This window comes from Ambystoma mexicanum, chromosome 2p (assembly GCF_040938575.1).
Source record: "Ambystoma mexicanum isolate Mex_15411 chromosome 2p, UKY_AmexF1_1, whole genome shotgun sequence".
Classification (NCBI taxonomy): domain Eukaryota; kingdom Metazoa; phylum Chordata; class Amphibia; order Caudata; family Ambystomatidae; genus Ambystoma; species Ambystoma mexicanum.
Window position 1 is genome coordinate 1,388,141,747 of NC_090923.1, and position 25,999 is coordinate 1,388,167,745.

The window sequence follows — 25,999 nt, forward strand, 5'->3', positions numbered from 1 at the left end:
TGCTGGTTTAGAGAGAAACTTGTGAAATACAGTGTCAAATTAAAAGAAATATTTTTCTTTATCAGCCTTTTCTAATCTGGCTTTTTGTTCTTCAATTCAATTGCAGCCTTGTGTTGAAAGGGGCAGAGGAGGAAACAGCATGGCAAACCGATAGTTCATAAAGTACTGACGCAGTTTACTGTTTGAAATGTTGTAAAACTCTGATTTTCTAGCCTGGATTTTCCAAATATTTGTGTTGAATCCCTGTGCTGTTCTTCTGAGAGAATTTGAAAAAGTCAGATCCACCCTAATGAGTTCAGGAAACATTTCCTAAAGGACAAACTTACTATACATGTGGGGTGTGGCATGCTATCATGTAGGGAAATCTGGTCATTTTTCTCGACCTACCTGTACCCATAAAAGTCTTGGGCTAAGTCAGTGACATGCTATGCTACTTGCTTGCATAGTGTTTTCCTCAAAAGGGCTGGGGAGGAAACATATTGCTATTGCTACTTGCCGGGCTAAAACACAGTGGAAAAAACAGCGAACTGGATTGTCAGATGGCTTTTCTAATGCCTACTGTCCTGTTGGCAGTAAAAACAAAGCGTATGTATGACCTGTCTGACCGATGGACTAATTTGTGTAGTTGGATGGTTTGGAGTTCACTGAAGCTTAATTCGGAGTAGACTGATGTGACGTAATCACTTCTGAGTCCCAACTGAGCCTACGGCAAGATGAATGGGTGAATCTCACTAAGAGAACGTCCAAACATAAGAGTGCACTTGGGCTATAGTTTGGAAATGAACAAACAGGTTGCTGTTTCAGACAGATTGGCCATCACTGACAAGCACTTTGGTATATACTTGATATTTGGCTCTTTTACTGTGCAATTCACTGTAGGGGGTCTTAGAGAATCAAGTCCTTGTCCGAGAGTGACAAAATAGTTACCCCACTCCGGGTGTACAACCAGACCTTGATCTATAAAAGGAAAGCAAAAAGTTGACAGGAAGAGAAGAGGCAGGCAAAGCGGGAGGGTGACACACGAGGCAAAACTTGGTTAGACAATATAAGGACTAGATTAAGAGAGGGATAGTGGTATGAATGAATGAAAGATTTATTGATGTTTGGCCAAGGGTACATCAGGAGTAAATCTGGATAATTGATCTCGGGGGCATCTTCTCTTTTTAGCAGTTCATGATGCTTTTGGAATGTTCAGTGCATTGTTGAAGATGAATTATGGATTCACGATGGCCCTGAGATGTGCTCGAGTTCCAGTCAGTAGTGGGGGGCATTTTTGACCACATAATTGTAGAAACTATTTGAATGCAACTGTACCACTGTATAAAAATGTCTTATTTGAATTCTTGACTGTAACTCTAACACTGTATAATAAGCGATAACATGTCTGTAATTTCGCCGTGATACCCGTGGGTTTGGGTGAGTAATAAATGTACTAAATAAATTTAAAAAATAAAATAAACTCTCATGATAATAATTCATAAGCACTGCAGAAGTATGTGGCAAAAAGGCAGAACTGACTAAAGGTGTCATCATGGTATATGGCCACTTGACCGAACCGATTACTCTTTTTCCACCATATATTGTTTCAAAGCTTTAGATGACTTCCTTTGGCTCTAGACATGAAGTGAATGACTAATATTTATTACGGTTCAGTACTTCTGGTTAGGTGCAGGTTACAGTTTAAGCAGAACATGACTGGTAAATGCTTTGGTAAGTCTCTTCCTTTGTGTTTGAGGAGGGTAAGTGAATAATATGCCTGTGTGCCACCCTGTACGCAGTGGGTGGATATAGTGAATATGGCCGTATACTTGCTGCAGTGGCCTAACTGGGACTGATATTCACTTTAGTCAGCTGAGAAAATAAATAGCGTGGAAGCAGTTGGGTAAACTGCTGCGCTAGGATTCAAGACAATACAATTGTTTATATATCCAAATGTTATGGAATTTATTGAAAAATCTTTAAGAAACTATAGGTACTGTAGACCATTCCTAAATGGTGTAAAGGTGTATAGACCGACCATTCCCTTTGTTCTCGTACTCTGGTCTGTTTCTCCTCTTCTCCCTCCTTTCCTACATAGATGCAAAGATGCCAGTGTATCACAGGCAAGTGCCAAAATACTAGATGATCTGATGATTGCAAGTTTTCATTGTAATGTGATGTAGCAAACTAGTAATCTGTAATATTACAAAACATATGTAACAACTGTACTAACACAATATCTGACCACAACACATTGGTAAATAACAGTTCAGCTTGCCAAGATTACAAAAGCAACCACTTACCGCGTACTAATTGATGGTTAAGCAACTGTAATGAATGTAACAGACTTCTCCTGTCCACAACAACTTGATCGTACTATGCAATGCCTTGACAAAGCCTGATAAAGGTAGAAACATTAGCACGTGCCACCACCAGCTTAATGTTGGCTATCATAGGCTTCTAACAAGGGCTTTACACCATATAGGGCTTGTCTAGAGTACCTATAGTTTAAGGATTTTTCAATACATGCCATAACAGTTGTATTGTCTTGAATCCTAGCGCAGCACTTTACCTAACTGCTCCCACACTCTTCCTTTGTGTGTATTACCCTAGCTCTCCGTCAGTTCCAAGGTGGACGTTGCTGGTCTATTAAGTTCTGCAGGCTTCTGGGCCATGATATTTGCATTCATGGAAGATCGACGGAGCATTGAAAGTGCTTGCTGAGAACTTTCTTGTCAGTCCAGTAAGATGTGCACATTGAATGTACTTTTTGTGGGGGCTGGAGGTGGACATCCACATGTGGCTCATCATTATTGGAGCACACTCAGTCTGTCCTTGGGACTTTAACACCTCTGGCATGGTTCCGTGTTGGATGTTGGACTTACTTTTGCTCAACATTCCCATTAAGTGTTTTTTTAATGTTTTCATTTGTTTTAATGTTTTATTGTCTAATATGAAGCTTCCCCTTTGATTTGGTCAGTATTGTCATCCTTGTCATTACCGGGACTGCCCTTCATTTTGAAAGGTGTGTTCACACTATACATGTATCTTGTAGGTAAGAATTGTACTTCTGATCTAGGCCACTTCTGAATTCTATTCACTGTACACTGGCTTCCAAGGGTGGTCATTGTATGCTTGGCCGAATTGTACCTTGTATGCGCAGTGATGCATCCGCAATAAGTGCATATGGTGCTGGTTGTAATATCATTTTCCTTAATTTCCTTTCTAGAGAGATTAAGTTAAGAAACTACACGCCCCAAGATGAGATCCTGAAACAGAGACAAGTGCCCCAGGCGAAGCCAGCATCGGGTATGTATTTCTTAGTGATATCTGTGTGTTTGTTTTGATGAACCAGAAGAAGAAGTTGGACGAGGACTTTGCATGTTCAAAAGGTTTTATTTAAATAAAAAGAAAAATGCCTATCTTCCTTAGTGATATGAGGGTGATTCCCTACCTAACAAACTAAACTAAGAGTGCTTGTCAAATGCCCAAATTAATATAGTCCTCGGTCCAAAACCTACTTGCTATCTGGCCCTGTCACTTAGAAAAAACATAACAAAAGTAGGCCAGGACAATCGCCTCTCCACTCAGGCTTTGCTTGGTCAAGCTACTTGGGGTTCCTCCCAAAGAATGGTTTTTCAAATGTTCAATATAGTTCTCCAGCCTCTTTGCAGGTTTTTCAGAGCGGGTTGTAAGTCTAAACACATATTCAACACTTTCTGTTCTTTAAAGGGAAAAGGTATTTTCTAAGTGTGATTCCATCATTCTTGCTCTTCTATTTGATAGTGTTCTTGTTTAGAGTTTATGCCATGGAACCCTCCAGGTTCTCTCAGTTCCAGTACCAGTCTTTTTTCATATTGTTTATTTCTATTTGCCCTTTGATGTGGCTGCTTCAACAGGATCTGGATTGGGCCTCTGCCTGTGTCCAGCATTCTAGTTTCTCAGGCACCCATAACCCTTTTGGCTTGTTTAACACTCAGGGACACAGCCGCTCTCCCCACCTAGGGTTACCTTCTCGGGAGCGTCCGTTTCCCTTTTCCTGCCTGTCTCTGCATTCAGCGCACTTCCTATGCGTAGGTTGATAATCCGATCTCTCCACAGTGATCTGGTCCCAAGGACGTCTAACAGTTCCCAGGCGCATCACAGCGCCAGTGTGATTACGCCACCTGGTGCGACAGTTTCTCTGCTGACTCAATGTCATTCGCGGCTCCGGCTTCGCAGCCACTCGGGATGCCAGCCTTCCCGTGTCTTGCTCTCTGGTATAGTTTGGCTCCGCCTCTCCAGGATGTCTCCCCGTCAGAGGCTGACCTCTGCATAGGAATCACTCTCTTCCATTCAGGGTTCTTTGTCTTTTTATGTGTGTTATCAATAACAAAAGGGGTCTGTCTGTCGTTGCTCTTTGACTCTTGGCTTCAGGGGGAATCCAGCATTACCTGATGCTAAAGAGATTAAAATAATGTCACAGCTATTTGAATCCAAAGCAGAAGTAACATCAGTCCTTTTGAATCCCATATATGCAGACAATGTATTCTTGATGGGTATTTCCCAATAGGAACGGGAGTCCTTGTCCCCTAGAGGGTAGTGTGAAGAATCCTACGGATCCCTCACTACAACCCTGCCTAAAGTCTCCTCCCAGGTGGCCAGGGATAGGCGTATGCTTCCTGATGCTGACCTTCAGGGTGGTTTACTGCAGGAGGATCACCTGGGAGGAGAACAGGGTCCAGGCTGGTGAGGAGATCCCTTGGGATGAGGCTTGGTATTTGTCTCCTGAAAGGAGGTGCCTTTCTGGGTTGCCAAAACAGGTAAGGGAACAGTGCTGGAACCATTACTGAATATCCAATGTTAACAATACAAGAGTTACAATCTTTAACTTGTGAAAACTACATCAGAGAATGGTCGCGTGCACCCACTTGTGACTCCCAAAGGAAGCCTGAACTCTATCCTTTACTTTTACACGGGAATACAATTAAAAACAATCTTTAAAGCCTGAAAACAATATCAAGAAGTGGTCATGTGTGCCTAATTCTGAATTAAAAAAGAAATGTTAAAGGATATTTGTACCGTGCACTATCAAGACTGAATTCTAATCTTTATTCTAACACGACATACATTTCATTTTTAGAAGTGTAAAGTGTATACCATAGAGGAAGAGGACAGGCATTGCCCAAGCCAAGAGTCTCCTCATATTCACACTGTAACCAACCTTTCCCAAAGTTAAAAAGCAATCTAACTGTACTGTGGTGTTGATAAAGTGTATTGGCCCAATATACACGTGTGCAAGTGTTACCTGTAGCTAGGAGAGTGGCAGCAGGGCTTCTGGGTAATTAATTGGGCTATTCACTGGCAGAAAGGTGCATATAAAGTTGGGGAAGGGAGACTGGCTACTTGTAAAGAATATTTTGAAGTTGACAACACCTGTAGTGCTAGGGACTGTGGATGACAGAGAGAAGTGAGTCTCCAAGGCAAACCCAGGTTGTTATTTTTGTGGCAGACAGACCAGGGAGGCAATGAGGCTGCCCCTTTTGAAGAGAGTTATTCAGAATAAGAGTGCCTTGCCTACTTGAAGTTGTTGAAGTACTTTGAAGTATATCTTGTCAAAGCCTGTCTAAAAGTACAAATCCATGAAGCTGTGGTAGTAGTCCAAAGTACTGAAGCAGTAGTGGTATATCTGTTAGTGGATGCAGCATTTTAGTAGTCCAAACCAAGAGGAGTACTGTGAGAGAACAGTGACTAATCTCATAGTGAATGAAGTAGAAGTGAAGTTGTTAAAAGTTGAAGCAGCAGTACTATTAAGTCCTCCTGACAAATGTACCATTGTGAAGCTCAAAACTGTAACCAAGAGAATATGAACTGTTAACCAGGAACTGTATATCACCAGTGTTAGTGAATATTGCATTTCATTTTGAACTGAGGCAAGACTTCTTGAGGAAGGTGACAAAGCATTGTGGCTGGGATCACCATTGGTGCTATTTGGGTGGAAGTGGAAAGTGGATACCTTCCTGTTCCAGTCCTTCAGTCCTCTAGCTTCAACTCTCTGCAGATCAGACATTTCTCTAAGCAGAGAGTGGGGGGTGATCTTTGTTTGGCAAGAGCCTCCCTCTGGAATGAACGGCCTTCCCGCCCCTCTCAGACTTGAGTTGGATCTCATTAAGTTCCGGAAACTTCTCAAGACTTTCCTTTTCTCCTCCTCCTTCCCTCTTCCTTGCTGAATTCCCCCTGCCGCTGCAACTGGTTGCCTGGTCCCTTGTGTGCCTTACAGGGTTCAGGCCCCCCTCATCAGGTCTGCTCCAGAACCCTTTAACCAGCACTTGCCCTCAGGCACCCTTCCCTGATTAGCTTGAATCTGGTTCACCCCTTCCTCCCACGAGCTGACCCTTACCCCTGGTTTCCCTCCAGCACTTGCTCCCCTCAGCACTTTCCCTGTCCCTAGGGACCCTGCCTTCCTGTACTTCTTCTCCCCCTTCCCTTATCCCAGCCCTTCCTCCCAGACCCCCCTCCCTCACCCTCCTGCACTTACTGTCACTGCACTTGCACGGTCCGAATGTCACAAGGCCTAGTAGGACTGTTTACCGTTATTGATTTTATTTCTCCTCTGTCCCCCCAACCCTATTGTCTTGTGGCATCTGGCAACACTTGTCTATCGGCGCCTTACAAACGTCTAATAAATGAAGTAAATATTTCATCAAGAAGAAGAGATTTGCTAGTGGAACTTTGGTTGACAAAACTTTCCATTGACTTTGAGACTTTAAAATATCAATGACTGATTTGAGACATTTATTCGCTGGTTCAACACAAACAGATCTGACTTTGAATTCTGGGTAAGGGAAATCACCTAGGAAATTGGAAGGGTATTCAGAGACTGTGAATGTTGTTCATATGATGATACATTGCCATATATTTTCTTTGTGTATTTGTTGTTTAGTGTGAGAGCCAATTAGCCTGTCTTCGAGTGTGTTCCCTTAACTTTGGTTAGGCAGGGAAATCCTCAGCAGAGTAGCGATAGTGATACATTTTTTAAACATAATTTCTTTAATAAAATGCTAAATGTTGGTAAATCAACTAACTGTTTTCCGCCTCGCATTACTGACCCCTCACAGTAGTCACTCCCAGTGAGGTCCTCTTGCCCAGACCCCTTGGAAAGGTCTTGCTGAGCGGGCTCACCTCCCTAGCCTCAAAGGGGGTGCCTCCCTTCTATGGAGAAAGGACGGATAGTCCAGATTTGACACAAACCCCTCCCAATCAATGAGAGGCTCCCTCTTGATTGGGAAGTGGGAAACAACTAAAAAAATCCACATTGTCATGTTCTTTCCCTTTTCGATTTTCCACTGTGAAAAAAAAGGTTGAAGATCTAAAAACCATCTCTTTCCTGAGACTCATCCAGGTCAGAGGGGAGTGATCGGTCACAAGCCGGGATCTTCTCCCTGTCAGATAGTAAAGCAGGTTTAAGAATGCCCAATGAATGGCAGAGGGCTTTCAGCTGCACTGTGGCATATGATTGCTCTCTAGTGAACAATTTCTGACTTGTGTACAAGACGGGGTGTTCCAGGCAGTCATGCTCATGTGATAATACGGCTCCTAACTCGACGTTAAAGGCATCGGTTTGCAGGATGAATTCCCGATTGAAATCCGGCATTTTTATGACAGGGTCTTCACATAAGATTTGTTTCAAACCTTCAGAGCTTTGTTGATCTTCTTTTCCACATACAAGGTTTTGTGGGTGAGAGTTATTTAGCTTGTCTGTAAGATTAGCGGCCAAGGTGGAATTATTTGGTATAAGGTGTCTGTATTAGCCTGTCAATCCTAGAAAAGCTTGACGGTGTCTCTTGGTTTTAGATACAGGTGTTGTTTTACTGCTTTCACTTTTTCCGCCTGAGTTTTAATCAGTCCATTTCCCATGAAGGTGCCCAAATACTTTACAGCTACTTGGACCAGATGACATTTCTTTGAGGTTTGCTGTTAAACCTGCTCTCCTGAGGACTCTTGCAATCACATAGAGATGGTGCATGTGTTCGGGCAAGGTCTTACTATGTATGATAATGTTGTCCAAGTAGGCTCCTGAAAAGCTAGAATAGGGTCTTTAAATCTTATCCATTAGCCTCTGGAATGTAGCAGGAGCATCATGCAAACTAAGTCCACAGTGGGTATATATTTAGATAACCCTAACGTCTCAGTGAGCTCATCAATTTGTCGAATAGGGTAATTATCGAACGTCAAAATAGAGTTCCATTTCCTGAACTCTATACAGAGCATACAAGTCTTGTCCGGTTTCGCCACTGGGACAATGGCTTTCCGAGGGCTCAATTATGTTGGCCTTGAGCATTTCTTGTTGCTCCGTTTCGAAAAACAATTCTTCTTGGCCCTGGGATCCGGTAAGGTTTTAGATTGACTGTTTGCCTGGCTGGTGTCCTGATGTAATGAAAATAATTCTGTACTCTCCCTGGTTGTTCAGAGAAGACCTCTGGACGTTGGTTCAATAAATGTTGTTCTCTGAGGTGGGAAGGAGAACTAGGACAGATTCCCCAAACTGAGAAAGATTGGGCTACTGCTGGTCTATCATGTAGGGTCATGCCCCGGGCCTGTCAACGCGGTGGCCCATGGCAACTTACCTGGAGGCAAAACCCGCGATAGCGACTGTGGCACAGAGGGGCCGGCAGGCAGGGTGGCAGCCAACAGTCTTGATCCAGGCCACAGCTCAAGGGCAGGAGTCATGCCGACTGTTCCGTGATGGGTGCCACCATGTTGTCCTCAAGTGCGCATGCACAGTGACGCACCACTGTTTCCCCGCACATGCTCCATAGGCACTGCGTCCCTCGTTATAGCAACAGCGCCCGCTGCAATTAATTGTGAGGAATCCAATGGAGTCATCACGGATTTCCCGGCAGTGACCTCCTACCATGTGGCCAGGGGACGGCAGCCGCAACCTGATCCTGACCCTGGTGGTGGTTACAGGAGGGAGAATCACATGGGAGTAGACAATTCCCAGGGAGATGTTATGACTTCATTGGACGAGACGCAGTATCTCCCCCTTTCTCATTAGGGAGACACTCTAATACCCAAGACCTTAATGGCCTATTGTCAGCTGCTTGTTAACCCCTTTTAGAGGAAGTAAAGAAACCTTTTCTTCATCTTTTTTTGGTCAAACTCTCACATATGACCTAAACGCACAAAGCTCCAACACAACCCGTTTTGCCCCTGATGTACCTTTATGGAAAATCACTAAGATAAACTGTTTAAACACCATGGTGTCCTGTGACACCCGTGGACGCCAACTCCCTGAATCACCCAAGTACTGAGACGAGGAGGATGCAGGAGTTTGTACAAGGTATCGAGAGCTTGAAGCACAACATGCAGTCTCATTTGATTTTTTTAATGACCGGTGCACAGAACATTTAAATATGGAAACAGCACTACGGAGTCAGCTCCAATGAGAAGGCTTTTGAGTGTTGGAGACACGTACCGGTGTGGCAGAGCAGAGTCGTCTGCAGAACCAGAAGGAGAAACGCAGAGCGAGAGCTGGAAGTGAAGTGACATCGGGCCTGTGAGAGTTCCTTTGCACTTGGTAGCTCGATGAAGCAGCGTTCTCTAGACCAGGACCTGAAGGGGATCAGGCGTGTGACAGTGGAGCCATAAAGGATGCAAGAAGGACGTCTGCAGCATCCAGAGTGGGAAGCGAACGGCAGAGCCATGCCACATAAGCACGAGCAGGAACGGAGATGCTGGAGAGAACCAGCAAGTCGACCCGAAGCAAGTGAGAACCCCGGGGCGTTCCGGCAACCACACCAACGACAATTTGAATGTTTTGAAAGTTCTGATACAGAACTTACAAGAAGTATATTTGAATGCAGAAAAGGCAAAGTACAGAGCCAAAGCCCAATGGGATACACATGGATGAGATGCAAGTGTGGGGTAAAGTTTGAACAAATATTTCCGCAGTCCGATATACTGATGACACCACAGTATATTCCGTTTTGGTGATACAAAGGAACTATGCAACGCATGTGAAGACCTGGTATGAGAAGGATACCAGGTAATTGAAAAGCATAAGAAGTCCTGGCAGGGAGTTGTGAGGAACCTTGGGGCATCCTCACTTCTTCTTCTCCCCCAGTGTCCTCTGCTCAGGTGGCCAGGGAACGGCCATCGCTTTTGGATCCCCACCCTGGGGGTGGATATGCAAGGGAGGATCACCTGGGTGGGGGAGACTTGAGGAGTGGGGAGAGGACATCCTCAGGCGAACCATGATATCCCCATTTCCCTTTCACCACAAACCCTCCATCCCACAAACCTTCATAGGTATTTGTCAGCCATCTTGTTATGACCCCCTGATAATATCCCCCAAATGGCATCAATCTTATACTGGGACGAAGAAGAGGAAAACTAGAGCAACACAGCCTCATTTTCTGAAAATGAACAAACATCAGCTCCAACCAAGTACTGGGACGAGTAGGAGGTCGGCAAGAGCAACAAGGAACTACCGCTTTGCTGGTGAGCGGTCTAGTCTTTTGTGTAATAGCAATGGTGCTGGCAACTTTAAAAAGGGGAAGCCCAGCAGAAAAGGAGTCGGCTGTAGCACAATAAACTATGGGAGCACGGACAGCTGCGTGCAGGGAGACCTCTCCGGTGAAGTGGTGTGGCAGAAGGAGCGCTGGAACCCAGGAAGCAGTACATAGTTTATGCAGCAGGAAGCAGCAGGAAGCATCAGCAGAAAAAGATGGCAGCTGTTGGCAAGCCATGAGAAGGAGGCCACCAGACCGAAGGAAGCGGTCCTAAGTATTCTGCTTCTCTGTGGAAGCATTCCTGGGTGTGCACGAGCCACAGGGAAGCCTCTGGAAGAAGACGCGAGACCGTTCCCGTGGCAGCGGTATGACTCACGAGGAGCCTTACGACTGACTGGCGAGTGAAACCAGGGAAAGGGAGAACACCGGGCTGGCAGGCTGTGATGCTGACTTGAGATCATGTTGCGTTACCTTTTGAATACTGAATGAATTGAAAGCAAGAGAAAGTGCGTTTTTGAATATCGAACAAATTGAAAGCAAGTAAACGCACATTTTGGATACCACTTGAATTGAAAACAAGTTAGAAATCCTTGGAATGTTGAAAGGGATGAAAGATAGAATTGTGAAATTTACTGAAAGGGATGTTTTGAATCATGTGAATATAAGGAAATGCATTAACTGAAAACAAGTGCTAACAAAGCCAAGAGAACACAAGGAGTTGAATGCAGGATATAGGAAATCCAACACTGGTCCCAATAACTGTTTAAACTAGCATTGGCAAGAGGCAGGGAAATATAGGGAGAAGACCCTTGCAATGTCGCTCACCGAGTTACAACATTGTGTCAGGCGAGTGTGACACGTGTCTGAGGCAAACTTTGATGCTGAGGAGAAGCAGTTGACTGGTGCTACAGGAAAAGCAATCAAGAAAGGGTACCGGTTGCTGGACCTGTAATGGGTGGAACGTGTGGTTTGACAACCGTGCCTAGACTGGGTGGCCTTGAATGGAAAAGTCATTGAAAGCGCCCATAAGGAATCTTGTGTTGTGCAAAGACTGTGTTGTGCTACTGGAAACAAGCGATATGTTGAAAGCTGGAAAAAGTGAACTCTTTTTGTTTGAGAACCAAATGATTTGATCTCTTGCGGAAGGGAACCCCAGCATTTGATGAACTTTCTTGAACTTGGAAAGGGAAACCCCTGCATTTGATGAATTACCTCGAACTTGGGGAAAGGAGCTGATTACAAGCTAAAGAGCTACATAAGCACTGAACTTTACTTTGTAAACTATTCCTTTTCTTTGATACTGACATCCCTCCACATTGTATGCATTTAGTTGTGAGGGCAAGTATAGGTCTTGGTCAAAGAGAGATGTTTTACTTTGGACTTCTTGATGTACACTTTCCTTAGTTTTATTTAGGTAGGGACATCCCACCTTAGCATACAGCAAGTTAGACATTCATCCACCCTGCCTTTCCAGTTGAATAAAGGTTTTATTAAGAATACTTGTACCTGTTGTCTGTGTCTGACTCATGATGCCTTCAGAGTATACCAGGCAAGTGAAACCACAAGAGAAGTCTTGGCAGAAGAGTACACCATGCAGCAGGAATTGCATAGAGTGTCCTGGCAGGGGAGTATACCAGGCGAGTTGCAAAGCTACAAGGAAAACTACAGAAGAACAGTGTTAATAAAATCCACTTGTATTGAAGAGAGACTGTTGCAAGACTTGTTGCTAAAACAGGAACATTGTGAATCAAGGAGAGACACAAAGGAACTGGTAGTAAAAGAGGCATTGGCTACCCATTTCAAGAATCCAGAGGAAGGAAGCTACCCTCTGCGTCCAACGTCTTTCACCTTAGAGAACAATTCTGTTGGAGCATTTCTAACTTTTAGTTGTAAACACTTTTTTGTCAATATCAGGTTGAAGACATTGCCTTTCAAAGTTGTATTGTTTTGTTTATAGTGTGAGGGACAGAATTGGACGTTTTGGACACAAGGGCAGCTTTTCAGTTATTGACATCCTGACACAGACAGATCCTTAGTTTTGTTTTTTAGGTAGGGAAACTCCTCTTTAGAAATAGGATCAGAGAGTCATTAACCCCAAACCTTATCCATTTAAAATAAGTCTTTAACCAAAACATGACGACTTTGTGTCCGGCTTTCCTTTCTGTCCCCTCACAGAATGCAGTGCGTGACCAGCGGGCAATTTAAACCCTGCAGAATATCACACGGACGCATCTCATTGCGCTCCGTGTGGTTTAGCTTGCTGAATTCCTGTCGGTTGCCCGTTTCCTGGGGTCTTCCCCTGCCTGCCTCGTGCTCCTACTCTTGTCTGTCCTGATATGTTTGCCTCCCCCCTCTTCTCTGGTTTGCCCTTCTGCCTGCCTTGTTCTGGCCTGCTCTTTTCAGCTCAGCTCTTGTGCCCGCTTTTCGCCTGTCTGGCCACTAGCCAGTCTTGTCCCAACCAGCACCTGATTTCTCATGCCTGGCTGACTGCCCACTCTGGACCTTCTGTTGCTTCAGGACCAGCTGTTCCATCTCCATCATCTGGGTCATCTGTGCCTGGATACTCCATCTCAAAACCCCCAACCATCTTTCCCAGCCAGCGGTCTGTGCTGTCTCTGCACAACGTAAATGCGGGGAAAAAAGCTGCTTGTGGCATGCAGAGTCAGCCTCTGGGTTTTTTCTCTGTTCATCCACACGGAGGGGGTAAACGGGGGTTGGTCCATGTGCCATACATTCAGCCTGACGAACTCTGGATCATCAGGGAAGGACGAAGAGTGAAGTACTACGACCATGAACCTAACAACGACGTGACCAGGTACTTGACATGTAGGGTCTTTTGATGTTGTTGTGCCCTACCTAACTGTTGTTGTATGATTTCCCTAAGAGCAGCCATATGCAATTAAAATTTTTGGGCTGTCTGGGAAATGGCTAAGATAGCTTCTTCTCTGTCTTCCCAGGTCTCATTTAGCATATCCAGTACGTCTCAAGGTTCTCAGCTTTTAATTAACTCAAAAGGAGAACACCCCAGAGATGCCTGAGGTGTTTTCCTAACTGCAAAGAGAGCCCAGGGAATCATACCATCCCCATTTCTACCATCGGCCTCTACCAGCTTGTAGAGCATTCTTTTTAAAAAAAAATGTTTTAGGTTTGGTTAAACCTCTACACAAAGCCATCCATCTGTGGGTGATACACGGAGGTATGCAGGGTTTTAATGTGCAGTATTTCCTTTACGTCCTGCATAATTTTTAAAATTAAAGTGGCACCTTGATCCATGAGGATTTCCTTTGGGACTCTGACTCGTAAAATTTGGTGACTCGTATTCTTCCTATGGGGAAATGATTTGGGATACCGAGTAGCATAGTAAACCGTTACAAGTATGAATTTATTCCCCAGTTTAGATGTTTCTAGCGAGCCCAATCTGTCCATCGCTATATAAAAGAACTTCGATGATGGAACGGGGTTGTAATGGGGCCGGGGGGATCTGGAGTTGCTGCATTTATTTGGCAAATCTCACAGGTAGAGACATAGTTCTTTGCATCTGCCAACCCTCTGGGCCCGTAGGAACGGGGTATTCCCTGGCTCAGGGTCTTACCTATCCCTTAATGATCAATCGTTAGATGGGAATGGGCCAACTCCAGCACTGTCCTCCGTTTACTACTGGGGATCACCAGTTGTGTTCGGTGAAGGCCTTTGTTCCCAGCATCTCCTCTATAAAGTAACACTTTTTTTAAAAGAAAGGCCCGGCTTGACTGCGCCCTTGTTCTTCAAAGGTTACCCTCCGAAAGACCTCAGTTGGGCTGGGTCATTCCTTTGGGCGAAGGCACGATCGGGTAATGGGACGATGTGCCCGGCCTCTGTTACAGCAGGGTCTCTATATTGAGGTTGTCTTCTCCAAACCCCATGAACCCCCTCTCTGTTTCTCTCCAATCTCCTAGGCCCTTCCTGCTCCCTTCTATCGCGCTCCGGCATCGTGAACACGTGCTGTCCGGCTGCCTGCTCTCTTCGCGCCTGTCATTTTCCTTATCCAGCGCTGCCTGCGTCCTTGCTGCCCTTACTGCTCTTTTGTTTTCCTCCCTGCATGCTCGTTCCCTTGCCAATCGGACCATCTGCGACTTCCTCTGCTTCCTCTCTGCTAACTTGAGTTTTTCTTGCTCTGCTATCTCTCTTCGCCTCTGCCTTCTCCAGCTCTCTCTCCTTTTTCTCCCTCATTTCGCTCTCTGCCCTCTTCCTTTCCTTTCGTTCTCATTCCAAATGCACCCTCTTTTCCTCCCATCTCCGTTCCCTCTCTCCGCGCTACAGTTTCTCCTCTCTCCTCCTATCCCTGTCCTCGCGCTCTAGCCTCACTTCCCTGTACTTCTCTCTCCTGTCTTCCTCCTCCATCAATTCCACCCAGTCCGTTGTGTCGCTGTCCCGTTTCAGGTTTTGTATTGCTTCAGTCGCCCCTTCTGCCTCCCCGTCAGTTTTCCCTTGAAGCTTTAAAAGCACCTGCACGGCTATCCACTTGTTCGTGCTTATGCCCTCAAACTCCTCCTTCACACGCTGCTTTGCCTTGCTGCCCGTCCCCTTGTCCCCAGCACACTGTCCCATACCCTTCGGCTTGTCCTCTTTAGTGTATGGTGGTAGCTTATATGTCAGATTTGAATAGCCATCTGCTGCCCTTAGTTCCCTCATTGGGTACATTCCCTGTTCCTCGTCTGTGCCCTCAGATACTACACTTGGAGGTGCAGAGGGATGGGTTTCTTCACCCTTCTCCTCCTGCTGGCTTAGCATCCACTGACTCCTCCCGGTTTCCCCCCTCCCTCTTGAAACATGCGCCACAACTCGAATGTGGCCATGCATTTGGTCAATTTCTTCCCTTTGTAAGTACCCTGTATGTGTGTCAATAGCGATTGCTGCTCAACCTTGGAGAAACTACCACAAGGTGGCCATGGTTTGGTTAATTTACCTTCTGTACCTTTGGACCACTCTATACTATATTCACAGATGTTCTCGTTATAAGGTGGCAGTGTCTTACATAAATGGTGAAGTAGAGTTACCCCCCACTGGTACACTGATACATTTCAATACGGTTTAGCTGACCTCAAGTTGAGGGTTTCAGTAGTCCGCAGTTCAGAAATAAAGGCTTACAAGACAATAGCAATACTTTTAAAGTTCTATGAGCCTCTCTGGCTCTGCACCTTGCCAGGTATGCTCATCGCACCACCCACCTTCACACAATCGCTGCCTCGTCAGGCACAGAACCACAAACCTGTGCATGTGCATTACCCGCACCGCCACTGGTTAACCTCGTCTGCCAATCCCAAGTTCCTGAGGGTGATGTCACCAAGCAAAATGCACAATATAGGTAAATGTAAAATCGCACGCACACAACAATAACCCATAACTCCAACCCCACAACAACAAAAAACTGCTCTCCAGGCAGAGTATACCAATATTCTCTTGTGATCGAACTGCACCCGTTGCGTCGCCTAACGTGTAAAACAGTAAAACACCTCTCTCCAGGAGAATTAACCAGTCAATTCACCTTCAGCAATCTAGGATAGCTCCAGCTAACCGTCACGGGAATACCATCATCTATGAACCGAGCTAAAACACCCAACCCACAGGAATACTTCTGTTGCAAAACTCTTGTCATCTGAGTCCTCTCGGCTACTAGCCTAGGCTGTTCCCCAGAACCTTTTCACCTCAAGAACCGAATAAGTCTTAAACAGAGAAATGGGCTTCTACCTCCGCTCCAGTGCCTACTCGCTATGACAGTGCTAGACAATACTTTAATAATGCTCAAAAATACTAGGCAATACACCACAATACTCAATACCCTCCCCCACACCCACAATTGCTGTCAGTCTGGACCAATACTTACGTTGCGTCTTGCACTGGCGCTGCTCGGCTACTGGCTCCCCGTCAAGGCGCTCGCTTCCCCATCTTGGTCTGCCTGGACAATTCACCGATCTCGGGCAGGATGATTTTCAAATGGCTCCTGACGATCTTTAAACGGGCAGGCGTATTCCTGTCTCCCTCGAAATATGCGAGGATCCCACAGCCTTTCAGATTCGGCGGCGAAGGAGTCAGCTTAGTGCCGGGCTGGCGCAGGGAACCATCCTCTCGCTACCAACTTGTTGCAACAAACTCCCAGTTAGGTTTGAGGGCTACTAGGAGTTTGCAGACTCTAGGAACTCGTGGAAGGCCCAACTCTTTCCCCCAAAAGGAATACAGATCCAGTCAGACAGCAAGTTCAATCTGCAGATTATTACAGCCAAAACCAACAGTGATCATTCCAAGGATAGAAGAAATCCGTGGACATCTCATTGTTCCCTGGCTCGCAGGCCAGTTTTGTCCTAAAGTTGCGTCACAATGATATCACAACCTGGGCCCCTCTCCAGCAAACCTATCTTGCAAATGGATTGGGTACTGAGTGATAGTCTACCTATAGCAGAGCCTTTATATGTTAGTTCACTGGCTCTCGCATGTCGGCTGGGTGGCCTGGTCCATCCCCAATTAACTAACTTTACACAATGTTGCAGTCTAAGGGTCTTACCATGGGGTCTTACCATTGGTTCTTTCCCGTTGCTCCCCACCCCTAGGGTAATGAACTGTGGTTGGCTAGAGCTGACGTCCCCAGGCCTGGGACCCGAAATTATTCCCAGCTCTTGGTGTACCTTCTCAAGGTAAGAAGAACAATTATCTGTCTGCATTGTAACTTGTGTGTACCACCATATTATATGAAAGGGCCTGTTCACATTGTGCAATACTTGTCTCTCGGGGTAACTTCTTTGTTGCAAGCTTCTGTCTGGTGGCTTGAGATCGCTCCTCTTTCCCAATGTCGGTTTCGATTCATCATCTGGGTCGGCTGGATCACGTTTTCAGAGACTGTGATTTGGGCTTCTCTAGCTCTGAATTACTCTGAATTATTAGTCTTTATTGCAGCTGGTGTCCAGGGAATGGAATGTCACTCTTATCTGGTTTCCTTGGAAGCAGGCCCTGTCCCACACGTTTGTTTGTCTGTTGAGCCTGAATTCAACTCAACTCAGCTCTTGCTGAGGGTCTCTGTAATTTTCCTAAGCCATACCATGGCTTCTACATCTTCGTGCTAATCTATCATCTCAATATGTTAGTCACACTGGACTGTCGGGTCCCATAGGTGCTCCTGCAGATCCATAACGTTAATGACATATAAGCATCTGCAAGCGGTATTCACGATCTCTTGCTTCTTGTGGTTTCTGCGTTGCTGCGTTTAAGCTAGTGTTAGGCAGAAACCTGTGCAGTTCCCTCTGGGACCACTGCAAAAGATTTAAGACAACCGGTGTTTGGCAGTAAACCCACTTGGTAGCAGTCTGCACCACACAGATTCACTTGGTAGCTGTGGCTGAGCAGTCAGACTTCCCTCAAGTAGAGTTAGGCAGTATACAGAGTATTCACAATAGGTCAAGAGCACACAATAGAACAAGTAAACACTGACCAGGGCTTGGTGTAAAAGAGATATAATTATTTATTTAAAACCACATCTAGAAAAACACACAGGCACTAATAGTAAGCAATTAAAAAACACGGCCACTAAAAGATATACACTCCCTTAAAAGAATATTAGACAAGTCTTAAGTAAAGCCCCACTTATTTTCGACAGCGGTGAGCGCTTAACGTAGATGGCACTGTAATAGTTCGTTTTAAAAAGGGAGAGAAAAGCAGAGAACAAATTGAAACAGATCCCAACACTTTTACAAGAACATAACAAGAGAGGAAGGCAAAGTAAAACCGTGGATTCAGAGTCAGTAGGCCGGATCTGCTTTAAGAGGATCGAAACGAAATGTGTCCAAGGGCACACGGTTGCAGTGCACAAAAGTCTTGTAATGGTTCAAAAAGGAGTTGGACCAAAGAAAGGGACCAGTTAGAGGGTCAAGGCGGCCAGCCCAGTCCAGAAGGTTAAGGAGTTATTATTACCTTGTAGCAATCTTTAGAAAGGGAGGCCTGGCGGACACCGTACCTTAAAGTGGTGAGAACACTCCAGCAGGGGCAGTTGTTCCTGGCAGCGGATGCAAGTCGGTGCTTCGTCCGGGGGAGGAGAGGATCTCGCCGTGGAGGAAGACAGGAGTCTGTTGCACTGCCAGGGAAGAAACCAGCCGCGGAGTTTCTCAGGTACAAGGAGCGGTCCGTTGATTCGCGGTTCAGGGGTGAGTGGCAATCCGGCCGCCGGGGTGCTTGGCACGGGCAGTTCGACCACAAACCGGTATGGGGTGCAAAGAAAGAAAGGTAAACTGGTTGTGCCCACCAGTCGGGGGAAGAAGCCTCTCCAGCCGGGAGATCTTCTCTGTAGTCGGGAAGTGGTGAGTAGGTTCCGCAGGGCTCCACCGGTGGTGTCGTCGTGGTAGGTCGGCTCAGCTTCTCCCTCGTCGGATTCTCGGGTCCTGTGGCGACTTCTGAAGTTCCAGTCCCCAAAGCCCTGCTTTTATGCAGCATACCCCCATTCACTCAGCCTAGCTGTCAATCAAACATGCTAAATGGTGAGCCGGCCGGCTCACCACTTGGGCCAATCACACAAGAGTGCGGATGAGTTACCAAGGTAACTCAGTTCAGGGTGCCTAAACCCCCTCCCACACCCAGACAGAGTGGCACCACTTTTGGAGGCTTCTGTGGAGAAGCCTGCCAAAAAGTGGAACAAAGGACTCGACTTGGGTTGGAGTCACAGAAGAGAACACAAACGCCATTTTAGAATCGAGTCTTGGTAAAAAATACCAACCGGAGAATTAATATTAATTAAATACACCGGCGGTATGTTCGAGGCTATGAGAATTAAATAATTAAAGTTGGTAGCCTCGAACAATGGAAAATCCCATAGGGAAATATTCGCGGTCGAATATAAAAAGTAGTTTCCACTGCCACCAGCCAAAACTCGATCAGGGGGGACGGAAACGTGCCCCCTCGACTAACAGACCCCGGGGTAATCGAATTGCCCCTACCAGTACGTCCACAATATGATGGTTTGTACTGGTTTCTGTTAATAATTTGGGACTAGTAAAGCCAATGGTGACTTTACATGCCCTGGGAGACAGTAGTCTGTCCCAGGGTATGGAGTCTATGGTGGGGTGTCACTATGACGACCCTGTGTTACGGCACGGAGGGTGCTGTGTAACACACATAGTAAAAACACATGAGACCTTATGGAGTAAAGGACCCCATAGCCCATAAAACACGTTACCAGTCAAAGGAATACCATAAATCATGTCCAAGAGTGGGAGAAAAAGAGTCTCACTCTTGGCAGGAGGAAAAAACAAACTCCAGAAATCCAGCAAAGCTGCTGGGGGACTCACTAGGTTAGGAAATTCAGCCTAAAGAGAGAATTCTCCCTAACAGCTAGTGACAAAATAATAAAGTAATGACAGTGGGTCTCATTACAAGTCCGGCGGTAACCATTTTACATTTTACCGGCACCTGGCTTGCTGGTAACACGGAGGGGGTTCCAACCCCGCTGGTCTGGGAAGTCAGGCGGTGGTAAAATGTTGTGCCCCATTCCCATAGAGTCTTATATGGGAGTGGGAACCACGGAAGCACCGGCAACGTTAGTAACGGTGCCGGTGCTTCCATGAAAGTCTGCCTACCGTGGCTGCTGTGCCCAGCAGGGTCAGACTTGTCGGGCACAGTGGCTCTGGCAGGCAGACTTATACTTTGCCGGTCCGGAAACAACGGTGCTAGAAAGCTTACCGGCACTGTTGTTTCTGGACTGGCAACGTCGTAATGAGGCCCAGTATGTACGTGTAGCTGTGCTCCAACTAAAGAACTGTGCAGCTGTGTTCTTTGTGTAACCGAGTGCGTGTTTGTGTTTCACTGTGCGCATGGCACGTGTGCTTCCTGTCTAACGCTGCTATGTCGTGGTGTCTCTAACGACGCTAGTGGCTTCGGCTTCTTGTCGCTTTAGTCAATACTGTCAATTGAAGTCTCCTTAGTGGCAGTCTGAGGGTCCTCGTCCACCCTGGGTACAGTTTGAACTGCACCTGGTCTGTAAGGTTGGCTAAGTGGGTACCTCCTGACATACTTATCTATGATTGGAGCACTAGAGAATGGTCCGAAATAGTATGGGTGATCACAGTATCTTCTGTTCTTCTTCCGCATCATATACTTCATAGGCGGGGGTGATTTTGCCCATCCCTCTTCAGGTTCAATTTAAAACCCTATAGGATCCTTGAGACAAGAAAAGGAACAATCCTTCAGGAGGTGGAGAATATGCTGGACACAGACATTATTGAGCCTTGAGAGTCTCCCTGGTACTCGCCAATAGTCCTTGTGGCAAAACCTGATGGCTCGTGGAGATTTTGTATAGACTTTCAGAGGTTAAATGCCATTTCCCAGTTTGACAATTATCTGATGCCGCGAATTGATGATCTAAACGACATACTGGGAACGGCTAACTTCATCTCCACGATGGACCTCACCAAGAGGCTATTGGCATGTACCATTGGCCCCTTCCAATAAGGAGAAAACCACTTTCTACACCTCTTGGGGATGGTTCCAATTCAAGTTCCTCCCTTTTAGACTCCATGGGGCACGGGCCACCTTCTAATGACTGATGGATAAGCTGTTGCGCCCATTTACATCTTTTTGCAGCGCATACCTGGATGGCACTGTTATCCACAGTCGAACCTGGGAGGAAAATATGTTCCATTTATACCAGGTGGTCAGAGCTCTACGGGCAGCAGGTTAATGGCAAATCCCAATAAGTGCCATTTAGCACAGTCCACAGTAAAATATTTGGGATTCTTTATATGGAATCGCTTAGTGCAATCTCAATTTGAGAAGATTAAGGCGGTCTTAAACACTTCAGCTCCCAAAACTAAAAAAGATCTACAGGGATTTCTGGGGCTCACTGGCTACTACCGTAGGTTTATCCCTAGGTATTCTTCTATTACATCAAGCCGAACGGATAAGTTGAAGAATGCTGAGCACCAGCAGCTTAAGTGGGAAAAGAAAAATCAGAACAGCTTTGACCTTCTAAAGAACATTTTATGCACTGAGCCAATCCTTCGTGTCCCTGATTTCAATAGGGAGTTTATACTCCAAACAGATGCCTTCAAGGCCGGTCTTGGTGTAGTCCTTTCCCAGGAATTTAAAGGTATTGAACACCGGATTTTATATATCAGTTGGAAGTTGTTTCCTAGGGATAGCAACTATACCACAATCGAGCTTGAAGCTCTGGCGATTAAATGGGACATCGTGTACATTCGATATTATCGGACACATAAGACATTTCGCCTGGTTACTGATCTTTCTCCCCTTACTTGGCTTAGCCTGCGCAAAGATACAAATGCACATGTTATGTGCTTGTTTCTAGATCTGCAGTGCTTCTGTTTCTCAGTGGAAAACGGGGGACGTAAAGAGCAGGCAAATGAGGACTTTGTTTAAAGGTTTCCAATAGCTGGAAATGGGGAAGCCACTGACTTAACTGGAAGGGTATGCAACCATTCTTCAAATGGTATCACTTCTGCCAAAGGGGGAGCATTTTCCTGCAAGGCTATGGTGGTGCGGCCGCTAACCAATATTCCCCCTAGAGGCGGCAAAACACGGAAGAACCTTTCAGGAGATCATTACGCTCTTGGGGATAGGGATGTACATTCTGGGCCATAATACCCCGATTCTATTTAATACTCCATCTCCACACTACTTACATACACTCTCAGATGCTATATTGTGACTCTGTGACAATAGACAGTACTGGGACAAGTGGGAGCTGAGGAGGCATGAAGATTACCTCATTGAAGCCGACAAGAGACTTTGCCATTCATTCACAAAATGTTGGCCTGGCCTTATAAAAAGGGAAGAGGGAGTTACCTTGTTGTCAAATTGGTGCAGCCAGCCCTGGATTACCAGCAAGGGAGGAAGCTGTCAAACGCCGGAATCTGGAAATCGAGGAAGCCAGAGGTCCGACAACATAGGTGAGAAGCAGGAAGCATCACTGTCGAACCCGGTCATCGGACCAAGCCCAGCTGGAGAAAGGCACAGCAGTGGCACAACTTCCAGGAGAAGGTGGATTGCGAGGTCTACTAATGGTGCCAACACTGCAGTGAGCACCAATGCGGCGAGTTGCTGCAAAGCCAGCAAAGCAGCGAGAGGCCCGGGAAAGCAGTAGCAAGACCCGGACGGACCGACAGCAGTGCTGGCAAGAAGGCCCCAGAAGATATCGGGGACCCTGTGCAGACCGGCGCGGGTGGAAAGAGAAGGGGGATCTCTGCTTTGGGCCGTGTGCAATAATAGTCCTGAGAGCCACTGATCCAAGAAGGAGTGAAGAGTGCATTCGAGGATGTTTTCCTCGTCGCAGTGGCAGTCATAAAGCCCCTGAGCGAACAGAGAGTAATGAGTACATCAGAGGAAGAGTTCCTCACTGCAGTGGAAGTCATAAGACCACTGAACTCGACCTCTGGAAAATCTACATTGCAGAAGAGATTCCCCAATTCAGTGACAGTAGTAGGTCCATTGATCTGCACCAAGCTGTGTGTTGTATTACAAGAACACTTGCTGAAAGGAAGGGCAGTCTAAAGGACGAACTCTTGACACCAAGGGTAGAAGAGCAGCATGGAGTGCCTGCAGGAGAATACCTTTACAAGAACTGTGCCAGGAACATTTTTGGCTGAAAGACACCACCAGAGCAACCAGCAGAAGGAAGGAATTCTCCTGGCTCACAAAGTAGTCCCAGTACTGGAAGAACATTTAGAGCCTTTTCATTTTTGTACTAGGAGGAGGGAGTCACCCTCCTAATTATTTTTTCTGTGATTCCTTTTTTTGTAGTGACAGGGCCCTAAACCACAGAGTACGAGCAACAGAAATAAAGGTACAGCTGCACTCCACACAACACTGCACCCACAAAGGTGAATTCCGGTCCTAGCCAGTCAGTTCCAATCCACCTGCTCCGCACCACCTATGCACAGTATACCCTCCACCACTAACTCCAATCCTCAACCCGGTCAGGACTGCTCTGCACACTCTTGCAGGAGCACCTCAACACCCGTAGCCCACCAGCTTGCTCAAGATGCTCTTCGCCCCGCTGTAACTACTAGCACAGTGCATCGAAACAGCATACTCTCTCTAGAGCCAGCCCATCTCAGCCTTTATCTTGTCCCCTACCAAGTAAAATTTGAAACAGCCGTCTTGGGGAACGCTCCTTCAGTAACATGCACCAGAGATGCAATTGCAACATCGCTTTCCCTCAGTCTGGGGCACTATTGACTCCTATCCCTACTAGCAAGGCCTCTGCTCGAACCACCTTAACCTCCCCACTGGCCACCATGAACGCAAGCCAGAACTCAACAGCGCATAACATGAGCGCAACTCAGAAAGCTCACAGCATCCCCATCAAATTGGACGTTCAACTCGCGCCCTTCATCTGAGCCCTAGTCAACACCAGACCCACAGAGGCGCATGCCCTTGATATAAATGACCTCATCAGCACCAACAATCTGGACTTCTTTTCCGGAAACATGGCTTCACCCTGCTTCAGGCCCAGCGCTCTCCCTTGCCATCTGGCTATGCCATCTTCAGAACCGACAGACCTTCTGGTAGAGGCGGGCGGTAGCTCTTATTGCCAAAGAATCGATCCCCATCAGACACACCTCAGTACCTATATCGGGTAGCTGTGACCTGCTAGCAATGTTTTCCCTCTCTCTGAACGACACCATGACTATTTCTGTTGTATACCAACCCCTTTGCCCTATCCTCACCTTTGGCGAGGACCTCATGCTAGCCGTGGGTGGCAATATCAAACCCACATCAAGAATGATCTTCCTAGGGGACTTGAACCTCGGCTTTAATGACCCATCAGACCCCCATGCATCATCAGTAGCCAATCCCCTCAGCGCCCTGGGCTTCCTACAATGTGTCTAGAATCTCACCCACATCAAGGACTGCACACTAGATTGGGTAGCTGACCTCAACTGCCAGATTACCATTCTGACAAACACACCCTGTCCATGATCTGACCATTACATACCTTCACCACCTCGCCCTTGCAGCATTCCACTCATGCTCGACTCTCACTGCCCCCAGCATAGATACGTAGCTCACGCATTCTGACAAAGTACAGCATCGTGCCACTTCTACATGCCCTTCAGTCCCAACATCTGCTTTCGAATGACCCCTATGCCCTTGCTGACCTCTACACTCGCACCCTCACTGCTGCGGTGGACGCTGTTGCACACCTAGCACCAAGAAAATCTAAAACTGCCAAACACGCCAACTCATGGTTCACCCCTGAACTCACTGAGCTTTGCAGATCCAAACGCTTGGCTGAAGCCAATTGGAAAAAAACCTAACGAAAATTATTTTGTTGCAGCTGCAAAAATATACAAACATGCTATAATTGCAGTTATGATTTTTTTCTCTTTTTTTTCTCTTTATCAATACTTGATCATGTATTTTTATGTGATAAGCAAAATTTGTAAAGGTGTAAATTAATGTTTGCTACCAAAACAAATAAATAAATTTTATATAAAAAAAATAAAAAAAATAATTGCAGCTAAATCCACCATCTACCATCAGAGAATCGGCAATGCCAAATCCAATACTAGAGAAAACTTCACTATCCTGAGGGAATGAGGGAAATAGAAACCCCTGTCCCCCCACCAAAACCCATCATTGTCAAAGACGAGGCCTGGTGCTCTAAAATTCAAACGGCTATGTTAGATAAGATTCAGACCCTATACAAAAAATCCTTCATAAACTATCCTTGCATAAAAACCCTGCAGCATCCCTACCTCCCGACCACCCAGGAAACTCTCCAATAATCAACTCACACCCCCTGTTCTACTTCAGTACCATCTCCGAGTCGGATGCAGCATCCATCCTTAAGAGCCTTAGACCTTCCAGATGCAAAGGGGACATCTGCCCAGCATCTATAATCAAGGAATGCACAGACAAACTGATCGCATTCATCACAACATTCACCAATGCCTCCTTCTCTGCCTGCCAAGTGCCAACCAACCTGAAAGAAGCCTGGGTACTTCCACTGATCGAATAACCTTCTCTGGACCCTGCTCTTCCCAACAATTATCGGCCCATCACCACTGTCCCCTTCCTCTTGAAAATTCTGGACAGAGCTGCTTATATAGAGATCCAACAATTCTTAGAAACCCACCACATCCTATGTGTACGACAGTCCAGCTTCAGACCAGAACACGGTACCGAGTCCGCTTTGCTTGTTCTCAAAAACCAGCTTGTTGAGTTCTGAGATCATGGAAAACCCGCCCTGCTCCTTCTCTTGGCCCTCTCCGCCTCATTTGATCTCGTAGACCACCCAATCTTATGCTAACACCTCACAACCGCAGTTCACTTCTCACCAGAAACGATTGCTTGGGTGGCCTCCTTCCAGGAAGGCAGAACCATGAGGGTGTTTGCCGATGTGTCCTTGTCTTGCTTGATCTCTCTTCTGCCTTTGACACTGTCAACCACGCCATCCTGCTCAACCGTCTCCGTGATAACCTGGGTATCACTGGACAGGCTCTGGCGTGGCTGACTTCTTTCCTCTCCGACTGACCCTCCCAGGTTCAACT

General features: G+C 46.3%; 1 protein-coding gene across 1 annotated transcript in view; it reads left to right on the forward strand.

The window, feature by feature from the left end:
* Positions 1–25,999, forward strand: part of CCDC12 (coiled-coil domain containing 12) — a 531,323-nt gene that overhangs the window by 345,264 nt on the left and 160,060 nt on the right. The window contains exon 3 of the mRNA XM_069645806.1: positions 3,209–3,288. Within this exon, the coding sequence (XP_069501907.1) occupies positions 3,209–3,288 (80 nt within the window). The remainder of the gene's footprint in view (positions 1–3,208; positions 3,289–25,999) is intronic.